Here is a 22,918-nt window from a genome sequence, read left to right on the forward strand (position 1 = left end):
GAGAGAGACAGGGAGAGACAGAGAGAGACATGGTAAGAGAGACAGTGAGAGAGAGGGACAGATAGAAATGGAGAAAAGAGGAAGAGGGGAACTAGAACAGAGAGAGTGAGACTCTGATAGTCATTGTACGATACAACGTGGGTCTAATTTTTATTTTTAAGATAGTTTAAAATATAAAGTTAAAATGTACAGATGTACTCCGGGGGTTTCCTCAGGGTACTCCGGTTTCCTCCCCCAGTCCAAAGATATATGCGTTGTAGGCTGATCTCTAAATTGCCCACAGTGTTTGACCGTGTGTGGTTATCGCACCCTGAGACGGGTCGGCACAGCGGCCAACTTGTGCCCTAAGTTCCCTGGGATAGGCTCCAGGCTCCCTGTGACCGTGTGTAGGAAAATGACGATGGATGACGATGTTTGAGATTTGTAACGAGCACCTCCAAGATCTGAGGAGTAAAATAATTAAATAAATACATCTGTAATGGACTTATTCATTTTTAATTCTACCCTTGGATTGTTGGATTGAGTGTGACATAATGCCTCATGCAGAAACACACAAGCGTGGCATCATCCTTGGCATCTTCCCACTTCTCTCTGATGGGTCACTGTGGCTGCCAAAAAAACAAAAAAAAAACCCCGTCTCTCTGGAATATTCTGCTGTTTCCATGGACACCGAGTCCGTTTCTTTATCCATATCCACACAATCGATCTGCTTTATAAGCTGGGGTTTTGTAGCTATTTTAATTTGACATGAATTTATTAACTGTCTGGTGTTTATATTATAATCGCATTGAGTGTTGTAAAAATAAGAAAGATGTTAAACACGTTTAAGTTAATTGGCAGAAAAAATTATAAATAAAAGCATCATTATGCAAATTAGAGTGTTTCTTTTTAGGCTAATAAAATTGTGTCACTTTAGTGAGTGTGTGTGTGTGTGTGTGTGTGTTTGTGTGTGTGTGTTTGTGTGTGTGTGTGTGTGTGTGCATGCAAAGGTGTGTGTTGTGAGTGTGTGTGAGGGTGTGTGTGTGTGTGTGTGTGTGTGTGGAATACACTCCAGAATTAGCAAGCACCCAGCTTTAGCCATCTGCTGCCTGACGCGTCCTGCAGAGCAGTGGTACACTTTCTATAAGCGACCCAAGATACTAATAAATCCGTCATTGGAATAAATATTTACCAGAAATACATCCATAATTATGATTTAATCCTAACTTAAAGCTTTAGATGGTCTACAGTATACAATCGTCTGCTTCCCAAAAGTTTGCAGTAACTGTTTTAAGAAGAGCCATATATGGGCGTGAAGGTCAGGTGTCCACATACTTTTGGCTACACAGTGTATTTAGTACAGTGTATAGATTGTATTTATATTAAGGGAACACGTTGTCTGCGTAATAGCGCTCTCGGTGCAGAACGGAAAATGGTGTTTGGCTAAAAGGACAGAGATTATTGGAAATTGTGCGCGTATTTGTTTATTTGTTTGTTTGTTTGTTTGTTTATTCATTCACTGTCATTCAGGACAACATTTTTGATATTTAATTTAATTCGAAAGGTACGAGGGAAGAGAGTGCGAGAATGTCAGTGTGATTTATTATCGAGCACACACACACACACACACACACACACACACACACACACACACACACATACCATGGCTGGTGATTCTGCATTTTCGACACTCTCACCGTATCCCCATGGGGCCACTGCACAGACGTCTGACTTTAATTTCCCATAATCCTGCCAGACACACAGGATGTTGTTGAGACCCACTGTTTTTTTTGTTTGTTTGTTTGTTTTTTTGTACTTGCTGAGAAATTGCAATAATATTATAATACTAAACATACCGAAATATATTCACTGGGGTATTTTTTCTACAGATGAGCAATGGCTCTGAGGTCAAAGAGTTTGAATGAACAGAAAAGAAAAAAGAAAGAAGATTCAAAAGCATTTCCTTTGATTGCAGCTTTTGCAAAGTCTGATACTGTGTGTGTGTGTGTGTGTGTGTGTGTGTGTGTGTGTGTGTGTGTTGACAGTGCTGGATATGATGCTGTTCTGGACAGAAATGTGGCTATAAAGAAGCTCAGCAGACCTTTCCAGAACCAGACCCATGCCAAGCGCGCTTACAGGGAGCTGGTGCTCATGAAGTGCGTCAATCACAAAAACGTGAGTAAATCATCTCTCAAAATACAAAGAAACAAAAAAAAAGGTTAAAATGTTTTGAATGAAATCTAAAAACACTCGTGTGCTGCTCAAAGGACATTTTCAGAACGATGTTTTCATTGGAATTCTGTCAGTTTTAAATCTGAACACAGATACGCACACACACATAGAGTAAAAAGACAGAGATACAGATACAACCCTAGGAGAGAGAGAGAGAGGTTGAGAGAGAGAGAAAGACAGATATAGAGCGTTACAGACAGAGAGACAGAGAGACAGGGATAGAGAACAAGACAGATATAGAGATTTACAGACAGAGAAAGAGAGACAGGGATAGAGAACAAGACAGATATAGAGAGTTACAGAGAGAGAGAGAGAGACAGACAGACAGACAGACAGGGATAGAGAATGAGAGAGAGAGAGACAGGGATAGAGAAAAAGACAGATATAGAGAGTTACAGACACAGAGAGAAAGTGTAAAGAAAGGGGGATGAGAGAAAATGAGAGAGAGAAACAATGAGAGAGAGACAGTTATAGGGAATGAGAGAGAGACAGGGATAGAGAAAAAGACAGCCATAGAGTGTTACAGACAGAGAGAAGGAGAGAGAGAAAAAAGTGAAAAAGAGAGTGGGGCAGAAAGAGAAAGAGAGAGCGAGAGATACACAGAGAAAGAGAGAGAGAAAAGTGAAAAAGAGAGGGGCAGAGAGAGAGAGAGAGAGAGAGAGAGAGAGAGAGAGAGAGAGAGAGAGAGAAGGCAATTTTGCACACTTTTCATAGATCCTAATTCTCAGAGTACCATAATGCACCAGTTATCCTCTCTCTCTCTCTCTCTCTCTCTCTCTCTCTCTCTCTCTCTCTCTTTATCTCGAATCAGCAGTGTCCTTGACTCACTCAGAATAGAGAAACAATGAAAGATGGGATAGCAAAAAGGACATGATTGAACTTAGGAACAGACTTTTTTCCCCCTCCCTTCAGGCTGTTAGCTCTGACATTTTACTAACCTGTTCTCCCTCCCTCTCTCTCCCTCTCTCCCTCTCTCTCCCCCACCTCTCTCTCTCCCTCCCCCCCTCCCTCCCTCCCTCTCCCTCTCTCCCTCTCTTTCTTTTCCTTTTTCAGATCATCAGCTTATTAAATGTTTTTACACCACAGAAATCTTTAGAGGAATTCCAGGATGTGTAAGTACACATCAGAGTTTTGTGCAACACACGCACACACGCACACACACACACACACTCTTCCTCTGTTCATTAGCATGTGTGTCAGTATGTGATGACGCCGAAACACTTATTTATTCCTCTCAGACTTAATCAAAAGCAGAATCGATCGGTGTTGGTAATGAACAGGATCACGCAGTAGATGCAGAGTCTCTCCTCTGCTTAGAGATCAAAACAAAATGACTTCACCTGCAATCGAACGCTTAAAACGTAACGGAAACCCATTTAGAAAACACGTGAATTGTTCAGTTTAACAAATGCTTATTATGGTTTCCATGAATGCCGGCAAAAATAAGTTCTAGATCTACAAGGGTAACGTGGAAAGAAAGTGTAAAGCTAGCGGTTTAACACTGCGTAAAAAAACTGAGCTACGAGTATGTCACCTGTAAGAAATAACACACTCCGTGTTATGCTGTTATAAGAAATGAATCAACACCAGGGCGGTGTAATGAAGCGGAGTTACTGTTACCACCTCAACGTTGATTATTTTCCTATAACGGCATGTCCTGGAGTGTTTTATTCCTGTTATACTACAGCAATGTTCAAAATAATTACAATTTATTTATCAAGAAACAACACCACATATGTTTTATACATTTATAGGTACATTTAATGTTGTTACATACAAGTAAAACAAAAATTTCCAGCTTTACTTCTCAGCGTGACGAAGCACTGACACTGGAGACTCCTTCCATAAACGTATAATAAACACTGAAAACTACACCGTGACAGTCATTAATAAAGAGCGCATTGATATAAACCTGTGATCTGCTGTTAAAGAAAATTAAAAATCAACACTTTCTGACCAATCAGAATGGAGAATTCAAAACATAAGCGTCCATTAGTTGGTAGTAGAATTAGACTTGTAGCTGTACTGCAAAACTAAACTAAAATAAAACCCTTCATTTCGGACAAATTGACTTTCTATGGTACTGCTGACTCGGTTAATCGTTAATCAGCAGCTCCGTTCTCAGCGTGAGAGGCCATACAGATCATCATCGATCTTAAGCGGGGGTTTTGTGCTGAGATAAGGACAGGAATGAAGACGTTTTCAGTCACAGCGCAACAGACAAGCAGGAGTTTGTTGCCGAACCAGAGGCAGTTGCCTTTACTGCATGATGTTGCCGTCCGGCAACAATTCATCTTTATCCAATTTTTTGATAGGCAATAATTCAAAACTACTATTTTCCTATGTAACAGGAAAAATGTTTTTTTAAAGTCTTGACAACACCAAAAAATGCCATGTCACATGACCAGGAAGTGGTTTGCACTTCCTTTTCTGCAGTCACATGGTATAGTGAAGGTCATCATGGGAGGGCTCTCAAAATATGATTTTATTTTCAATATTTAGGCAAAATTACTTAAAGAATAAAATTGAAACAGTATCTGGGATAAGTTACCATTTATTTGTTGTCATTTAAACAAGTTGATATGTTTTAAGTTTTCTGTTAAATAGTCAAATGTTATTGTTGCCGAATGGCAACAAGATTCGATAACGGGACTGTCGTATGTGCGTTCATGAATTGAAACCGGCCTAGGTAGCAAAACAAGACAATAGGCTTTTTTACATTCAAAGTAAGAAAAATTGGTGTAATTTCAGATCTAATTAAAGTAATAAAAAAAATCATGTAAATATAATAATTCATGCAGTAGAGGGTTATGAGTGGATAAAGTACCTTTTTACTGGACTTCTCTGCGGTGTAGGTACCTGGTGATGGAGCTGATGGATGCTAACCTGTGCCAGGTGATTCAGATGGAGTTGGACCATGAGAGGATGTCTTACCTGCTCTACCAGATGCTCTGTGGCATCAAACACTTACACTCAGCCGGCATCATCCACAGGGTGAGAGAACCGAACCCAATGGGCCGTTTGACCCAAATGAAAGCCTCAGATGCTCCACCTACAGCCCAATTGAAGTAGATTAGACACTTAAGACCATTTCACACCGGACGTTTCCGTCATGTGACATGTTCGTGAAGCCTCACTTCGTATTTCGATCCACTCTGGCCATGTCAGAGCTTTGCGCCGTCATTGTTTTATACTCTATTTTTTTCCACTTGTGCATGACAGCGAACTGTAACAGCGAGCTAACATGCGCTTCGTCCGAGACATCACATCTATTCGAAACTGCTGCTCCTGCTGCATCACAGGGTGGCATAACACACTCGGAGGAAAGCGCTATCTGCCCTCTTCCACATACAGGAGCTCTCAGATATGTACGATTTGTTAGTGTCGCTCTGATTGGCTGGAGCCCTGGCTTGCAAGAGTAGCTTTTCCATCAATGTCCATCATGGTACACTCTTTAAAAATGTTTCTCTTCAGAGTTATAGCTTTTGTAAAGGAGGAGTTCCAGGTGGAAGCATTTTGTCTGCGGTTCAACGTGGAGACTTTTGACTTGAGAGCAACGGTATTACAACGCGTGACGCGACGGCCAACTTAGCGCCGTCGTAACCGAAGACAGCTGACGACAAAGTTGTGGCAGTTTCAGAAATTGTTTTGATTCAAATCTCAGAAGGAGTGCTTCTAAAAACCTGCTTTGTGGAAACATCCCTAGCCCCCTGTTTTTAAAAATCACGATACAAATCAAATTGAATTGGATCGAAGAACCTCTTAAGGAGCGGTAGACTGAGCACTAGCGCTAACAAGACTTCTGGTATCTCGCTCTTTAACTTTAGCTAGCTTCCTTTCACTGCATTGTAGGATTTGAAACCTAGCAATATCGTGGTGAAGTCGGACTGCACGCTGAAGATTCTGGACTTTGGGTTGGCGAGGACCGCCGGGACCAGCTTCATGATGACTCCGTATGTGGTGACGCGGTACTACAGAGCCCCGGAGGTCATTCTGGGCATGGGCTATAAAGAGAACGGTAGGACACAGCAGTGCTAGTGCTAGTTCTTTATTTGTAAACCTTGAGCGTGTGTGTGTGTGTGTGTGTTTGGCTCTGTATATGTGTGCGTAATGGCGGTTGATGTATAGATTTCCTGTCACAGCTAGGCCGCTGGGTTTAATTAGCGGAATAGTCGTCAGCCCACCGACTTTTCCATACTCACTAATTATATCACCGGGCCGATTTAAAAAAAATAAATCTCTTCAGAAATCTCACTCTCACTCTTTTTAATGGTGACATGCTAATGCTAATGCTAACCCATGGTTAACATGCTGATGCTAACTCTTCATTTCTCCCTCTTTTCTGTCTACTTCCTGCTTCTATGCCTGCAGTGGATATTTGGTCAGTCGGTTGCATTATGGGTGAAATGGTGCGCCACAAAATCCTCTTCCCCGGCCGAGACTGTATCCTTACAAACAAAAACAAAAATTATTATTGTTCTTATGAGGTATACTGTGAAACGGAAAGCTGACACAAATAATGAAACGGTTAGCCGTTAGCTGGTTTAGATGAAAATGTCAGTAAATTTCCAGTGTTGCTCGTTGAGGTTTCAAAGAAAAGTTTGTTTCCATGAGGTATGAAGTCAACAGCAATTGTACTGCTTTCACCGAATTCTGGATTCTGATTGGTCAGAAGGTGTTCGTTCATTTTTTATAAACAGCAGCTCTGACAAAAGTGTGCTTTCTCAGAAACGCAACAAGCTTATTAAGTCTTATATACGTCAAGAGAACGTTACGGAATGACTCTTTATAGCTGCTATAACGGAAGTCATACCAGGAAATGACTTCACGATATTACATGTAACTATAAACAGATAAAAAAATATAAATGTGTCGTTCTTTAAAAAAGTAATTGTTGGCAAACCACTGTGGTATAAAAGGTTCAGTAATAATAAAATAGTTGATAAACACCAGGTCTAATAAAAATGGCTGAACTAACAATAAACCTGGTCAAAAAATAAGGAATAGAAGACTTCAGGATGTGCAGTTATAGGAAAAATAATCAACTTCAGGGTGATAACTGTTTAGTTTTCTTTCAATTTAGCCAGCTTTAGTAAAATCTCAGTTTATCATATCTACCAAATTGACAAATACGTATATATCTGCTTAGAAATTTTGTTATTATGGAAATCAAAAACGTTATCAAGACATATGGATCATATTTTTGGGAGAACTAAACAATCTGAAGCTTCCTCGATCTTTGCTAGCTAAGTTACCGAGCGAACGTTAATAACGACCGAGCACTCGAAAGCGCTTTTTATGGTTTATCTTTTGGAATAATTGTTATTTATTCTTTCATATAGTACAGATTTCTTTTATTGTGCTGAGAAGTGAATCAAACCTTGAGCCTAGACAATGTTTTTATGCGTACTCATTTGCATAAAAGATTGCTCAGCTAACGTGCGAGTGTTCGCGTACCGTGACGTTAATGACGCGTTTAAAATGGTTAACGCATCTTTCCAGCCATTGTAGCATAGGTGAACGTGCCGATTCTGTACTCATAAGCTATAAGAACAGTGCAATTTCTTAGCTAAGGTCTCGGTCACGCTATTGTTTTTGTTTTAGTGGAAGAACATCAGGTGATTATTGGCAGTCGTTGGTTCTTGGATCGGCTAATGTTAGCTAATACCGGGTGGGTTTTATTTGGCTCATTCTTCTATAAAAAGGTATGAACTTTGCAAGAAGTGATTTTTTTTTTTTCCTGTGTCCCTGCTTTCTTATTAAAGTGAACTAGCATCTTTGTACATCTGCCTCTAACACTTCGTCACCACTTACACACTTAGCTAACCGATCAAATTGATTCATTTAGTGTTAAATTAACTCCAGACCCACTTTATTCCACCGAGAGTCCATTTGAAGCTGTAGATTTAGCCTATAATCAGTCTAATACTGTCTAATGCTGTCTTTCTCTGCGGTACTGCTTTTGGCTGTTGTTCTCTTCTTTTTATCAGCTACCAAAGACAAACAGTTTTGTCAAATCATATTTCTCTAACACGCTTCCATCATTCTTTGGTAATAAAAAAACGACTGAAATAGAGTAGAAACGATACCGCAGAACATGCAGAAGAGCGTACAATCCGAGTCGATATCAATCGATCTTCATTAAAACACGATTTAAAAAGTGTGTTTACATGATGTTACAGCTACAAAAAAAAGTAGGAAATAAGGAGCATATGAAGTGCAGTTATTTGTCATGCTATATGTGCAAATAGTCAACTGCTTGAAGCCGTGGGCTGCGTCCCAAATCACGTACTTACCTGCTATATAGTAGCTGAAATACGTGTATTACGCCTACTATATAGTAGGTAAGTACGCGGTGTTGGACGCAGCCATGCTCTCCTTTGCCATCAAACGGTTGAGCCCTACCGTGTGTGTACGTGTCCTGTTGCAAAACGCAGTGAAAACTCCCACACGACGTCTATAACGCATGTCAATATTGCGACTAAAACAGGAGTACTCCACACGTCTTAATTCGATTTGTGTTTACTTCGTGTATGACTTTAGTTGGATTAAGGTCATCAATAATCGCTGTTTACATGCTAGTTTCTTAATCAGAGTGTCATCTTAATCAGGTTAATATCGGATTATTGTTATCCATGTAAATGTACTGACTGACAATATGATTGATGGCACTTTGTTGTGATTGGTTGGACGCTGGCAGTCCACGTCGTGCCGTTCTGTAGAACCGAGTTTCTCCTCCGAGTAGCTATTCTGCCTGAACATGGCAAGAATTTTTTACAAATATTACCAAAAACGAAAAAAATCCCAAACATTAACGGTATCAGCACACGTATCAAACTAGCTTTATTCACAACGTTTCGTTCCCATGACCTTCGTCAGGCATATACAACACAATCTCATTTAAAACCAAACACATGACCAATGACAATCAGTGATGCAATACATCATTGTAACCACATCATCATATAAAAAGGGGTACATCAAAAATGTACAGATTATATAGACCAATAAACATAACTTTACAGCATCACATTAAAAAATGCTTCACTGTTCATGCCTATAGGTGATAAAGTCTGAAGACTAGCGATCCGAAATAACCCGCGTCTCATCATGTAACAGCATTCCTATATCGTCCCCTCTCTGTGGAGCGTTCACTTTCAATACTACAGAAGTGTAAGGAGAAAACATCACGATCCAAAGGATGATGAACATCCTTTCTTCTAATAGAACCCTTATGTTCACTAATTCTTTGTTTTAGTTGGCGTGATGTTTTCCCGCAAATATTGCCAAAATAAAAAATAAATTGTCCACGGTCATAAATTACTGACCGCACCTTTAATGATTAAAAACAATTGTCTTAGTAGTGTATTCAATCCAGACTGCTCTCTTGCTTACTATTTCTGCTGTTGTGTTATTTCTACTCGTGTAGCCTAGCCTTCTGTTGGCTGGTATGTGTTAATTACGGTCCTGCATGATTAGGTAATTGTAGAGGCAATACGATGTAACGCAGGATGAATTGAGTGTGTGTGGTCTCAAACACAAACAAACATTTCTGAACAGCTCTCATCATGCTCATCCCTTTCTTTTCTTGAGGAATATTTATGATTTACAGCATCTGCATGTTCTGAGGGTCATATCTGTCTCTGTGTGTGTGTACTTTTGGCTGTATTTTGTTTAGTTTGTCTACCTCAAAATGACATGATCGTCTTTTCACTTTGTAGCGTGAACGCGGTTTAAGCGCTATTTATCCCAGTCGGCAGAGGAGGTGTGTGATTAGCAGTAGTGTGTGGTAGTGAGTCACTTTCAGTCAGAAGGCGCCATTTCCGATCAGTTCGTCATTTGTGAGTCTGTCTGACGTACATGCAAGTCAATCATGTATCTTTGTGTGTCTTTGTGTGTGTGTGTGTGTGTGTGTGTGTGTGTGTGTGTGTGTGTGTGTGTGTGTGTGCGCACTATAGTGGACATGTGGTCTGTAGGCTGTATCTTTGGAGAGTTGATAAGAGGGAGTGTGCTGTTCCCCGGCACTGATCGTATCCTTCAGACGCACTCACACCGATATCAATAACCATCTACTTAGCTTATGTAGGTAATGTTTAGCTACCTTTGTAACGGACTCCTGGCTAAAACTTGCTAGATTTAATGAACAATTTGGTAAATCGTGAACGATTTGGCATTACTATATAGCAACTCTAATAACTGACCTTTATTCTAATTTTTCAGTCCTATAAAACATCTGTGTATATTTAGCTAACCAACTTCTATGACTCATCGTAATACCTTCCTTTACAGAGAGATAGGTGCTACCTATCAGTATACCGATGCTAGCTATTTATGCTAGCTACTCGTTTTATAAATAACTAACGTTTATGACAGAACTTTGTTTTAACACTACCTAGATATTTTAATAACAAGCTATCTGACTATTTTTAAATGGTTACCAATTTTTTACTTATTAAAAAAAATTATAATAGCAGCTAACTATCAATATAGCTAATGACAAATCCTTATCTTATTATTTCAGTGACACTAGCTATCTATCTAGCGGTTTATGTTTAGCTAACAAACAGGACAGCAACCCTAACTTGTTGCACTGGCTACATCATTTAACAAACAGCAAGTTTAAATCAACATCTTCTGACCAATCAGAATCGAGAATTGAACTGCTATATCGTATAAGTAAAAATTGTTTAGGACTAGATAATGGTTTAAGATGTAGCCACACTAGCATAGCTACCAAGTAGCATAGCAAAACTAGTGTAGCTTCCATTTTTACGTCAGGCAGTAGCCCAGAGACGGCTTGGTGTCTCAAAGCCCTAGATAAATATAGATAGAAATATGTGGATGATCATGTGATCTTGTGTGACACAAACGCAAACAGGATTCATAGAAATAAAAATGACTAAATTCTGTGAGTATTTAATCACAGAGGCTATGCGATGACCTCTTTCTGCTTTCATGCGATGTCTGTGGTGTCTTTACCAGACTGTGATGGAAAGAGGGAGAGTGAGAGCACAAGAGAGAGAGAGAGAGAGAGAGAGAGAGAGAGAGAGAGAGAGAGAGAGAGAGAGAGAGAGCGTTCCGGCAGGATGAGGTAATGTGTTCTCGGATGCCCGTGTCATCTGTGGGATCATGGGAAACCAAGACAAAAAACAGTCATGTGACTCCCCAAGGAGAACTGAGCTCCATGCAGCCTCTCTTCTTCTTAGCAACGTATATTCTGGCCTTCTGTTGCTAGGCATCCACACACACACACACACACACACACACACACCTCTTTGTATTTCCTTTAAGCAGACATGTTTGTCACACCTCGCCAAAAATCCGCCATTTAACAGCAGCAATGTCAGGTGGAGGATTTCTCCCTTAATCTCTCTCTCTCTCAACACCCCCCCCCCCCCCATGTCCTTCTCTCTCCGTCTCTCCCTGCCTCTCTCTGTTTTTTTTTACCTCTCCTTCTCTTGCTCTGTATCTTCCCCCTCCTCTCTCTCTCTCTCTCTCTCTCTCTCTCTCTGCACCAAATTGAAAGTCCTGAAGGATTCTGAATAACTGTCAGAGCTGAAACTCTACAAAAGGTCTCTCTTAAAGAGCCAAAGAAATTAGCAATGCAGATGAAGCCCAGGATAAATCTTACAGAACGCTTCATTTGGCCCAGTTTATGCCTGCATGGCATCTACCACGGCTACAGCATCCGTACTGGGACATTCATCCACCGGTTTATATGCAAATTTTGAATTCGTGCCCAAGAAACCCAGACCCGGTGACCACAAGGTCCTGGAAAGATGTTCACGGGGTGTCTGGAATTCAGTCAGAGTGAAGGTTTTTATTCACTATTTGAGGATGTATAAGGCACAAGACTTGCATTTACAGGGAGCAGTGGTATGCAATATGTTGTTGGGCAATGCTAGAAGGTTTTTAGGTCATTTAAACATAACCCTTAAAACACCGTAAAGCCTCATCTTATTTTATAGTTATTCATCTTAAAACCCTTTTGTTGATAGAGGGGCTTGTGTACTTCGATGAACCTCAGGGCTATATCCCCAGGAGCTGACATAGATCAGAGGGGAGAGGTCAGGTAGCAAGAGCAATCCTAATGACCTCAATAAAAAGTACAAAAAAAACTAGGTGTACCCTGCCCAGATTAGGGTTACCCAGACCCACCTCTGGAGCCAGGCCAGGGGGTAGTGTCCACAGACAGAGGCCTGGCGTAAGGGCCACCCACATAACTTGGTCATGCACAAGCCAAAATGGACATAGGCAGCCATTTTGTGGGCACTCCACCTACAAGATTAAAGAAGGGGGTCAGATGCATTGGCAGTCAGAAGGCAGGCGTATGTTGGACAGTCATAGATAGTCTAGACCCTTACAATGGAAAGGCAGCTGCAAGAAGCTCTGACCAGAAGGATGCTGGTGTCCTCCATGGTGGTAAGTGTAAATGTAGGTAAGCAGTCAAATTGAATAATGTTGAGTAATGCTCATGCAGGATACTCCGGATTCATGTGAGAGGTATACGGGAGCCAGAAGGGCTGCAGTAAAAGCAGTTGCAGAAGCACAACATAGTGGATCCCTTGAGATGGTCAGAAAAATATTCACTCAGGAGGGAGAGATGAATCCATGCACAAGCTCTGCTGAGCAAGTGTGAGGGAGTCTTGACCGCTACTGGGGATATTGTTAAGCGACACATTTGAGGAACTCCGCAACCCAATGGACATGCTGTCCCTTCAGGAGGCAGTACAAGAAATCTCTGGCATTTTGCAGTCCATCTCTGTGGCTGAGGTTACTATGCCAGTTAGAAACCTTCATAGTGGAACAGCTGGATGCTGGACAAGGTTGGGGTTGTGCACTTGACACACCTCTTCAGTGTTGCATGGAGATCTGGAGCAGTGCCTTTGGACTTGAAAATTACCCACTTAAAAAAAAAAAATGTTTTTAACCTAGAATTCAGGAACTATGAGAGTTTCACCCAGGGCATGGAACAGTGGATGAGCTAGTTACTTGTGCACAGCGTTATAAAGGGTCGTGTGAGTATGGTAATCCAGTCTACATGTATTTTATAGATTTGGAGAAGAGCTATGACCATGCAGCTCATTACTTGGATAACTACTTTAAGTTGAAAGATTTAAGGTGTGTCCCAAACTCCAGCAAAGCTATTTCTTGTCTCCACTCCTGCTTTTGTTTTTTTTTTATGATTTTCCATCAAGTTCTCTATTTTGCAGTCCCTATCCTCACCTTTGTGTAATAAGCTATGTGTAGTCAGGGAAAGAATAAGGTCATGAATCCAGGTGGCAGAAATGAACTTCCTCTTCAGGGTTGCTGTGATAGGTTGAGGACGTTGACGATCCAGGAGATCCTTAAAAGTAGAGCTGTTGCTACTCTGAATAGAGAGGAGAATTGAATTGAGTATGCCCCATGTTCGGGTCCCAGTAGAGCTGCATCATACATGTCCCACTGGACAGAGACCCCGGATTGGGATTGGGAACGTCTGGGCATTACCTCATGAGGCCCTGGAATCTGTGGTTTACCTGTTGGCACTGCAAACCTCATCAGGAAAAGTAGAAGGAAAATGATTGCATGAATTAAATGTTTCTATATCTGCTGGGTTTGTCAATTTATGCTATATGTGTAAGATGCAACAGCTCATTATTGTATAGAATAACGAAGAGAAAAACTCGCATCAACGAAAACTATTAGTCTACATGATTAGTCCTGCTTGTAAAGGGTTGATATTTGGGGCTTTTTTTATTTGCCATTTTTTCCCTAACTGTGGTCCTGCCCAGATATCGATCAGTGGAATAAGGTGATCGAGCAGCTCGGCACACCATCGCCAGAGTTCATGAAGAAGCTCCAGCCCACAGTGAGGAACTACGTGGAGAACCGACCTAAATACGCCGGCCTCACTTTCCCCAAGCTGTTCCCTGACTGCCTGTTTCCTGCAGACTCTGAGCACAACAAACTCAAAGGTACATCTGTGTGACCGTCAGGCCGGCAATTATTTTCTCTGTTCGGTCTGCTTTGTTTACAGTCTGTGGGTGTAAATCTCTCATTTCTATGAACACTTGTATAATGAAGGACCCCTAACACTAATTACTTTTCTAACACATTAAAATACTGTAGTTAAACACCTACTAATTTTTTTCCTGTTTGTGAATATATTTATATTGCATCTATCAGGTACTGAGACATACAGTATATATACATTTTTTTCATATTAGCCTAATTGTAATATGCCCATTTGTTATGGGAAGGCACACTACTTAATACTGAAAATATTGTATCTATTCCATCAGAAATTAGCCTTATCATACTGTCACTTCATGGCAGCTATTTGACTCAATTATTTAATAAGTAAACACTCCATTGTTAAATTTTTTTAACATATACACAATATACTGTTTTTTAAAATACAGTTCGTGTGTAAAACCACGAATTCGCCATCCTGCCTTCGGTTCACATCGAATGTGCTTGGAGTGCAATAAAAAAAAAGAGTCGATTTACTGTTTCTAGGAATCGAAAACTAAGTGTCAAGCCCAAAGCTTTGGAATCGATTCCACACAACGAAAATGATTCAACTCACCCAAACACAGCAAGGAAAATTTATTTATTTATTTTGCATTCTGGTTTCCGATTTTGTGTCCAAATTCTTGGGCGGTCTTTTTAAACACTACTGAAGTTTCAATAGGTTCCTTCCAGTTCTGCTCGAATTGATTCCCCAAATATCAAGTAAATAACAAATACCCCCATCCTTCCACTGAATATAGTCACTGATGTTGCTGTCCCAGATAGCAAAACTGCTGTGGGCCAGATCCGGCTCACACCTGAAACTTTCATCCGGCGCACATATCGTGTGGAATGATGGCACTTGGGCAGTCCGCTCCTGTTTGCCAGATTTGGGCCACAAGCAAGCCATAGCAATGCCCCATGTATAACATTTGTGCCAAAGGTGGCCCACATTGGTTGTGTGATATTTCGGCCATAATCACTATTTACCACATGGGCCACATCCAGATTACACATTGCATCTTTGCCTAAAAAGGCCCACATGTGATTTGGGATATTTGGGCAATATTCGCTATTTTACATGCGGGTCACTTCAGGCTCATATCCATTTTGTCCGGGTCAAAAGAAGGCCAGCAGTGCCGCATCACGGTCTGAAGTGGCCCACATCCGGATGCTATCTGGGGTTGCCGTCCTCCATTGTTTTGTCGCATGGATTTCGATCTAACCATTCTCGTTCACGCGGCATGGCCACATATGAAAGATATGTATCCGATCTAGGACCACATATGAAAGTATGATTTGAAAAGATCAGAGTTGTCTGTCCACACAGTCCTGAAAAAAAAAAATCAGATTTGCGTTACATTAAGGCAGAAAATCGGATTTGGATTACTTCATCCTGGTAGCCATTGTTGCTGAAAAGCATTTGGAACCAAAAATAAAATAAAATAATTTAAAAAAGTACAGAATATCATGACTTTACATTAATTTGTGCTCTCATTCTCATCCCACGTCCTAGAAAATTGTCACAAAATGTCAGACCTGATTTTTCATCAAGCCTAGTTAAGAGTGGGTTAGATATTTGCTTGGATAATCTGAAAAGTATCTAGACATATATAAAAAAAATCAATATGTTAGTCTAAAAGGAAAATTCCCTAAATAGACAGCACAGCAAGATAGATAGATGTGTGTGTACTCTAACATCTGCCTCTGTGTCTCTGCAGCGAGTCAGGCCAGAGATCTGCTGTCTAAAATGCTGATCATCGATCCTGCCAAGCGGATATCAGTGGACGAGGCCCTGCAGCACCCCTACATCAACGTGTGGTACGATCCGTCTGAGGTGGAGGCGGTGAGTATCAGATCCACTCAGTATTATCGATCAGTAAACCTGGAGTCATGCGTAGCTCGGTTATTTGACCCGATGACTGCAAGACAGAACAGAGTGGGATGATTTTACATAAACTCGCCTACTGATACACATTGCAGCAGCACAAAAAAAAATATCTAGCTGTATTTTAAGAAAGAAAACTTACCCATAAGCATAAGTGTTACTTTATCCACAAATCCAGATTGCTAGACTCCAAGGTTAAGTTTCGCTTTAATTGCAAATGGAAAGGTAGCTGTAATATTTTTTTTGTCTGATAATCTAATGCAAGCCACAGTGAAAGTGCGCTTTACTGAAATCAAGCTGGGAAAGTGGAGATGGAAGAGCAGCTCTGAATTCACCAGAGCCAGAGATTTGTCGTTTCTTTGTGTCGTAACTTGTCGCTGTTGCACTGCCCTAGGAAACGAATGGTCACCTTGTCGTGTGAACTCCGGCTTATTTATTATAATGTACATACATGAACATACAGTTAATAGAAATATAACAAAATTTAACTCATCTGTTTGACTCTTCTCTCCCCTTCTCCACTGTCACACTTTCACTGATGAAGGCCAAAGATCTTCAGATATCCATGGTAAATAAAATTTTTGGTCCAAAAATACGCTCTGCACCCACAAACCTCTCTCATCTCCAACAGATTTGTACAGATATTTAAATGTACGCTACATTTGAAACAAATAGAGTGGAGTTTTAAGGCAAAGAGAATTAAGTAAAACAGCTCATTTGTTAAGCGAAAATCCTGCCCCTTTGGGAATTTAAGTACCTCCCACTTTACATACTCTTCGCCCTTCCCTGAAGGGCTGGTTGCCTTGGAGAACATGGACGTAGAACATATAGCAGCCGTAAAAAAAGAAAAGAAAAGAAAAGAATAAATGTCAGTTGATTCATGTCAAGCATAGTTAAGCCCAGGTCACTCTTACTAGACTGACTGACATATTTCAAGGTGATTTGCAGTTGGGTTTTTATCTCCACTTTTTATCTTATAGATCATAAAACACCCGTTACTGTGTATGCCATTGATTTAAGACTCCTACTCTGATTCGCCTACGCTCACTAACATTTCAAAACGCCAGCATTCATCCTCAAACTCCAGAATTTCTTCAACATTCATCATCAAAATCTGACCTTAGTTTTATCTGACATTAGTATTAAATTGAAACTAATATTCTTCAACAAACACCAGTTCTCTCCAACAAACCTTCTCCATCCAAAACCAACATTCACCATAATTCATCATTAAACACCAACATTCATCATCTAACAACAACATTCACCACTAAACACCAACATTTGTCATCAAACTGCCACATTTCATCAACAAACCCCAACATTTGTCATCAAACTTGGTCAATACCTAGACACACACCAACATTCTCTAGAAACACCAGCATTCTCCACTGAAACCAATAGTCTCCAATAGACCTTCTCTATGAAACAACACCCTTCACCATAAAACACCACTATTCATCATCAAACACTAACATTCTCTAAGAAACACTAGTATGTACTGTCAATTGAAATCTACTGTCAATTCTAAAAAAAAAACAAAAAAAACAACAACCACCATTTCTCTCCAACAAACCTTAATGGTCAAACACCAACACTCACCACCAAACACCACCTTTCAGCATCAAACATTCACCATGCACCACCAAACACCAACACTCACCACCAAACACCACCTTTCAGCATCAAACATTCACCATGCACCACCAAACACCAACACTCACCACCAAACACCACCTTTCAGTATCATTCACCATTCACCACCAAACACCAACACTCACCACCAAACACCACCTTTCAGCATCAAACATTCACCATTCACCACCAAACACCAACACTCACCACCAAACACCACCTTTCAGCATCATTCACCATTCACCACCAAACACCAACACTCACCACCAAACACCACCTTTCAGCATCATTCACCATTCACCACCAAACACCAACACTCACCACCAAACACCACCTTTCAGCATCAAACATTCACTACTCATTACCAAACACCAACACTCACCATCAAGCACCACTTTTCAGCATCAAACATTCACTACTCACCACCAAACACCAACACTCACCACCAAACACCACTTTTCAGCATCAAACATTCACCATGCACCACCAAACACCAACACTCACCAGCAAACACCACCTTTCAGTATCATTCACCATTCACCACCAAACACCAACACTCACCACCAAACACCACCTTTCAGCATCAAACATTCACTACTCACCACCAAACACCAACACTCACCACCAAACACCACCTTTCAGCATCAAACCTTCACCATTCACCACCAAACACCAACACTCACCACCAAACACCACCTTTCAGCATCAAACATTCACTACTCACCACCAAACACCAACACTCACCACCAAACACCACCTTTCAGCATCAAACCTTCACCATTCAGCACCAGACACCAACACTCACCACCAAAGACCAACTTTCAGCATCAAACCTTCACCATTCACCACCAAACACCAACTTTCAGCATCAAACCTTCACCATTCACCACCAAACACCAACATTCACCACCAAACACCATATTTCAGCATCAAACCTTCACCATTCAACACCAAACACCACCTTTCAGCATCAAACACCAACACTCACCACCAAACACCAACTTTCAGCATCAAACCTTCACCATTCACCACCAAACACCACCTTTCAGCATCAAACACCAACACTCACCACCAAACACCAACTTTCAGCATCAAACCTTCACCATTCACCACCAAACAAGAACACTCAATACCAAACACCAACTTTCAGCATCAAACCTTCAACATGCACCACCAAACACCAACACTCACCACCAAACACCAACTTTCAGCATCAAACCTTCACCATTCACCACCAGACACCACCAGTCACCACCAAACACCACCTTTCAGCAGGAAAGCTTCACCATTCACCACCAAACACCAACACTCACCACCAAACACCACCTTTCAGCATCAAACCTTCACCATTCTCCACCAGACACCAACACTCACCACCAAAGACCAACTTTCAACAATAACTAGAAACAAATGTTAAGTGAACACTGCAATTCATGAGCACATCTCCAACAAACCTTCACCAGCAAACACTAACATTCACCATCAAACAACACCAGTAACTACAAACAAATGTCAACTAAAGACCCCATTTCCCAAACTCTGCAATTAACAAGATGTACAGCATTGAAAAAGGACATGAGTTGTGAAAGACGTACCTGCTTCTCGTAGCTGTTGTCTTCGCTTTGTACCAACTTTACCTACTGTAGGTGAATTCACAAGCCTCAGTCTTGTGAGCCAATAGAAAACAAGTGAGTGGGGCTGTGGATTATTAGATCGTTAAAAATGGAGCACTAACTCATTATTCAGGAGTGGTTCCTCCAAAATGTTTCTTTTATATGTGGTAAAATTCTGTATTCTTTCCTGCTAACCTATTTATTACAGACTCTGAAAAACAAAGACCCTGAAAAGGGATAAAAACAACAACAACAACAACAACAACAGCAACAACAACAACAACAAAAACCTCTATTGTAACTTATGAATTGAATCAGTGAGGGTTACAGCAAGGTGTGTTAAATCACACTAGGCTTTGGCTCTCAAGGTCACTTGAAGATCACAAATGAATAATGTGAAAGTTGCAATACATGATCACGTGACATCACCAAAACCATATCTAATTACATCTTAGGCTTTATGTAGGCACCTGCTTAGCATAAAATACTGGTCTAATTCCACAATCTAGCAAAAGGTTGTCTAACATAACACTGTACTAACTTTAAACCATCTGTCTATATAGATTTTCAAAAGTTATGATGACCTCTCTAGTAGTAGCTATAGTTATGTTTGCTAGCAAGCAAAGTGATGCAGGGTAAACTGTTTTACTGTGTAATTAAAACCAGTGCTAGCATTAGTTAGCATGACCAGGTTTTCTTTTTTTGCTAACAAGTTAGCTAATATCATAATGTATTTGTGTAAATCGTCAAGTTCACAAGACAGCTAACTAACATAGATTGGCAATTTTACTATGTCATTAAATCCATTATGCTATGCTAAGTGGTGCACAGAAGCATAGAAGAGACAATGTCACATCAAATCAAGTTTGCAATTGGCTTAAGTTGAACTTAAGCCCCGCCCCTTGTTAACCAAGAGACGTGTTTTGACGTTTTTACGAAAATGTGCTGTTACATGATAAATCGTACTGTCCAAAATACATCTAAAAACATATTTAGAAACTGGTATTTCTATTCCGAGGAACACAATTCAGGTCTGAAGTTCATTTCAAATAAAATGACCTCGGCATCTTATCCTTCTGTTTTTTCTCTCTGTCTTCAGCCTCCTCCTCAGATCTACGACAAGCAGCTGGATGAGAGAGAACACTCCATCGAAGAGTGGAAAGGTAAACCCATAATCCGCTCGAGATTCGGCTCCGCTCCTGTAATCCCTCAGAGATCAGGTTAATCACGCCGGAATTTCGCGTCGGGATGTCTGGGATTGAACCTCTGACCTTTTTAATCGCACTGTAAAGCATTATAGAACAGATCTTGCCATCAACACCCACTGAGCCTGCGTGAAAGAATAAGAATAATACATGACCGATATGTATTTATTTGTATACATTTTTTATAATGTATAAAATTATTTGAAACAAAGTGGACGTGGTGGTTAAATAATTTTTTCCCCTCTCTCTCTCTCCCTCTCTCTCTCTCCCGCTCTCTTTCTCTCTCAGAGCTGATCTATAAAGAAGTGATGAACTTTGAGGAGCGAACGAAGAACGGCGTGGTGAAGGGACAGCCTTCTCCTTCAGGTACTCTCACTGCATAGCCTAAGCTCTCTGTAAGTGCTGCTTCTCACGCTCCTCCTCCTCTTTATCATCCGTCCATCCTGTCCATCCGTCTTCCTGTGACACGCAACGGTTTCCTCCGCTCGGATTAAACCAGCCGTTTCGAACTAGCCATGAAACTAAATGAAACTAAACTCAACCATTTAGGTTTGTTTGTTTTTCCTGCGTGGAGGAAACCAGGCCGTGTAGTTTCGTACGTCTGAAGCATGTCAGATGTTCGTTAAATAATACCTGAACATACCAGATGCATTATTGTTTTATACAGTAGGAAATAAAAGATCTAAATGCTGTTTGTAATGATTTAAAGGCTTGTTGAATGCATCTGCAACAACAGTGAGATCCTGCAGTCCCACTTTAATTACCTTCAGGCCACAGCGCTGCTGAATTCTACTGTACGTTCTGATTAGTCAAGCTGAGCAGTGGTGCAGGTTCATATTAAAGAACTTTATACTTGTAATATCATTCTAATAATAAACTATAAATGGATAAGAAAGTCAATTGTAAATAAATAAATAAATAAAGAGGAATAAAACGCTTCAGGACGTGGTGTACCTGGAAAAGAATCAACTTCATAGTGGTAACAGTAACTTGGTATGATGTTGTTTATTTTCCTACAACTGCACACCCTGTTGTGATTTTTTTTATTTTTTTTTTACTATAAAGTGGGACCGGGCTTACCAATGGCATTTGATCTTATATTTCTAGTGTAATATCTTTCCTAATCATTTGAAAATCATGTGTTTTTGTCTCCAAGTGTGTCCTTTTTATTATTATTTTTGCATTTGAGTTACGAGGCTAATGGAGTTAATGGAAATCTGTCTCACCCAAAATCTGTAATCCTGTCATCTTTTTCTGTAAATTTCTTCCTCAAAACCATATCCAGTTCTTCAGTGATGTGCTTTAGGACACATTGGAACTTCCTGTCCTCGTATAATCATGAAATAAAACTTGTAAAACCATGTACAGTAGCTGATTGCTGGAATGTTATGCGGGTGGCGGCGGCCATCTTGGATAACCAGAACCGAGCGCTATTTGGTATCATGGTACCATGAAGCAAAGTAGAGGAAGGCTACACAGACTATAATATAGTTCCTTTTTAAACTTCAACTTGTAAATACAGGCTTTTATTAATATTTTATAAACTTGTTTACCTCACAGAATTTAAACGTATATGCTAAAATCTTCAGATACTCGGTTCAGGCTACATTTTATGGTGAAATATATTTGTAAGTTACCGTATACATACATACATATATAGATATGTTCATGCATTCAGCTTTCTGCTACAATTCTGCTTTCAAACTTTGGGAGGCGGGGCCTAGAAGTGCAGAGACAAAAAGTGATGAAGAAGATGGCAGTTGTCCAAGATTTCAAGATGGCCACCCCCATAAGAGTACTAGATGATGACATTTTCCACATCACTGAAGAAATGGATATGATTTGAGGAAGAAATTTACACAAAATGCTTAGTGTGAGACAGACTTACATGACAAATGTAAAAAAACAACAACAACTATATAAATAAACAAATTTCAGACAACAAACATGTATTTGATCAACTACATTTAAGTTAAATGGGAAATTACATACATTTGCTTACTTTTTTTAATATCCTTGTGAATTTTTTCACACGGATATAAAATATGCACACACTCACATCATTATAATTAAGCTCATTAAGATACAATTATGATAATTATGATAATCCGTATACTACGCTAATTTCGCATTACGTTAAGTTTTCATGTAAAAACTCAGGTCAGTGATTGTAAATATTGGCACCCAGCATTCAAGCTCAGTTATGACAATTAACCCCTAATTATATATTAATAATGCATTTTTTCATGTATTATTTATACTCGAACATGTGCAAGTCTTCATTATCCATTTGTTATTTGATTAATTATTTAAAATGCATTAATTAAAACACAACAGTTTTAATGAACAAATTTAGTATGTATTTTGTGAGC

The 22,918-nt window shown here is 40.1% G+C and overlaps 1 protein-coding gene across 9 annotated transcripts in view; it reads left to right on the forward strand.

Annotated features, from left to right (window-relative positions):
- mapk10 (mitogen-activated protein kinase 10) overlaps positions 1-22,918 on the forward strand; it is a 64,817-nt gene that overhangs the window by 32,228 nt on the left and 9,671 nt on the right. For 4 of the 9 annotated variants that reach the window (XM_047161838.2, XM_047161830.2, XM_047161836.2 and 1 more), the window contains exons 4-13: positions 2,025-2,154; positions 3,265-3,323; positions 5,067-5,205; positions 6,064-6,229; positions 6,583-6,654; positions 13,986-14,168; positions 15,927-16,051; positions 16,638-16,661; positions 20,441-20,504; positions 20,835-20,912. In XM_047161838.2, coding sequence (XP_047017794.1) covers positions 2,025-2,154; positions 3,265-3,323; positions 5,067-5,205; positions 6,064-6,229; positions 6,583-6,654; positions 13,986-14,168; positions 15,927-16,051; positions 16,638-16,661; positions 20,441-20,504; positions 20,835-20,912 — 1,040 coding nt within the window. Of the gene's footprint in view, positions 1-2,024; positions 2,155-3,264; positions 3,324-5,066; positions 5,206-6,063; positions 6,230-6,582; positions 6,655-10,169; positions 10,242-13,985; positions 14,169-15,926; positions 16,052-16,637; positions 16,662-20,440; positions 20,505-20,834; positions 20,942-22,918 lie in introns of all 9 variants that reach the window. The other 5 variants (XM_017491818.3, XM_047161840.2, XM_047161831.2 and 2 more) reach the window with 4 other exon arrangements.

The sequence above is a fragment of the Ictalurus punctatus genome, chromosome 18, assembly GCF_001660625.3.
Source record: "Ictalurus punctatus breed USDA103 chromosome 18, Coco_2.0, whole genome shotgun sequence".
In the NCBI taxonomy this organism is placed as follows: domain Eukaryota; kingdom Metazoa; phylum Chordata; class Actinopteri; order Siluriformes; family Ictaluridae; genus Ictalurus; species Ictalurus punctatus.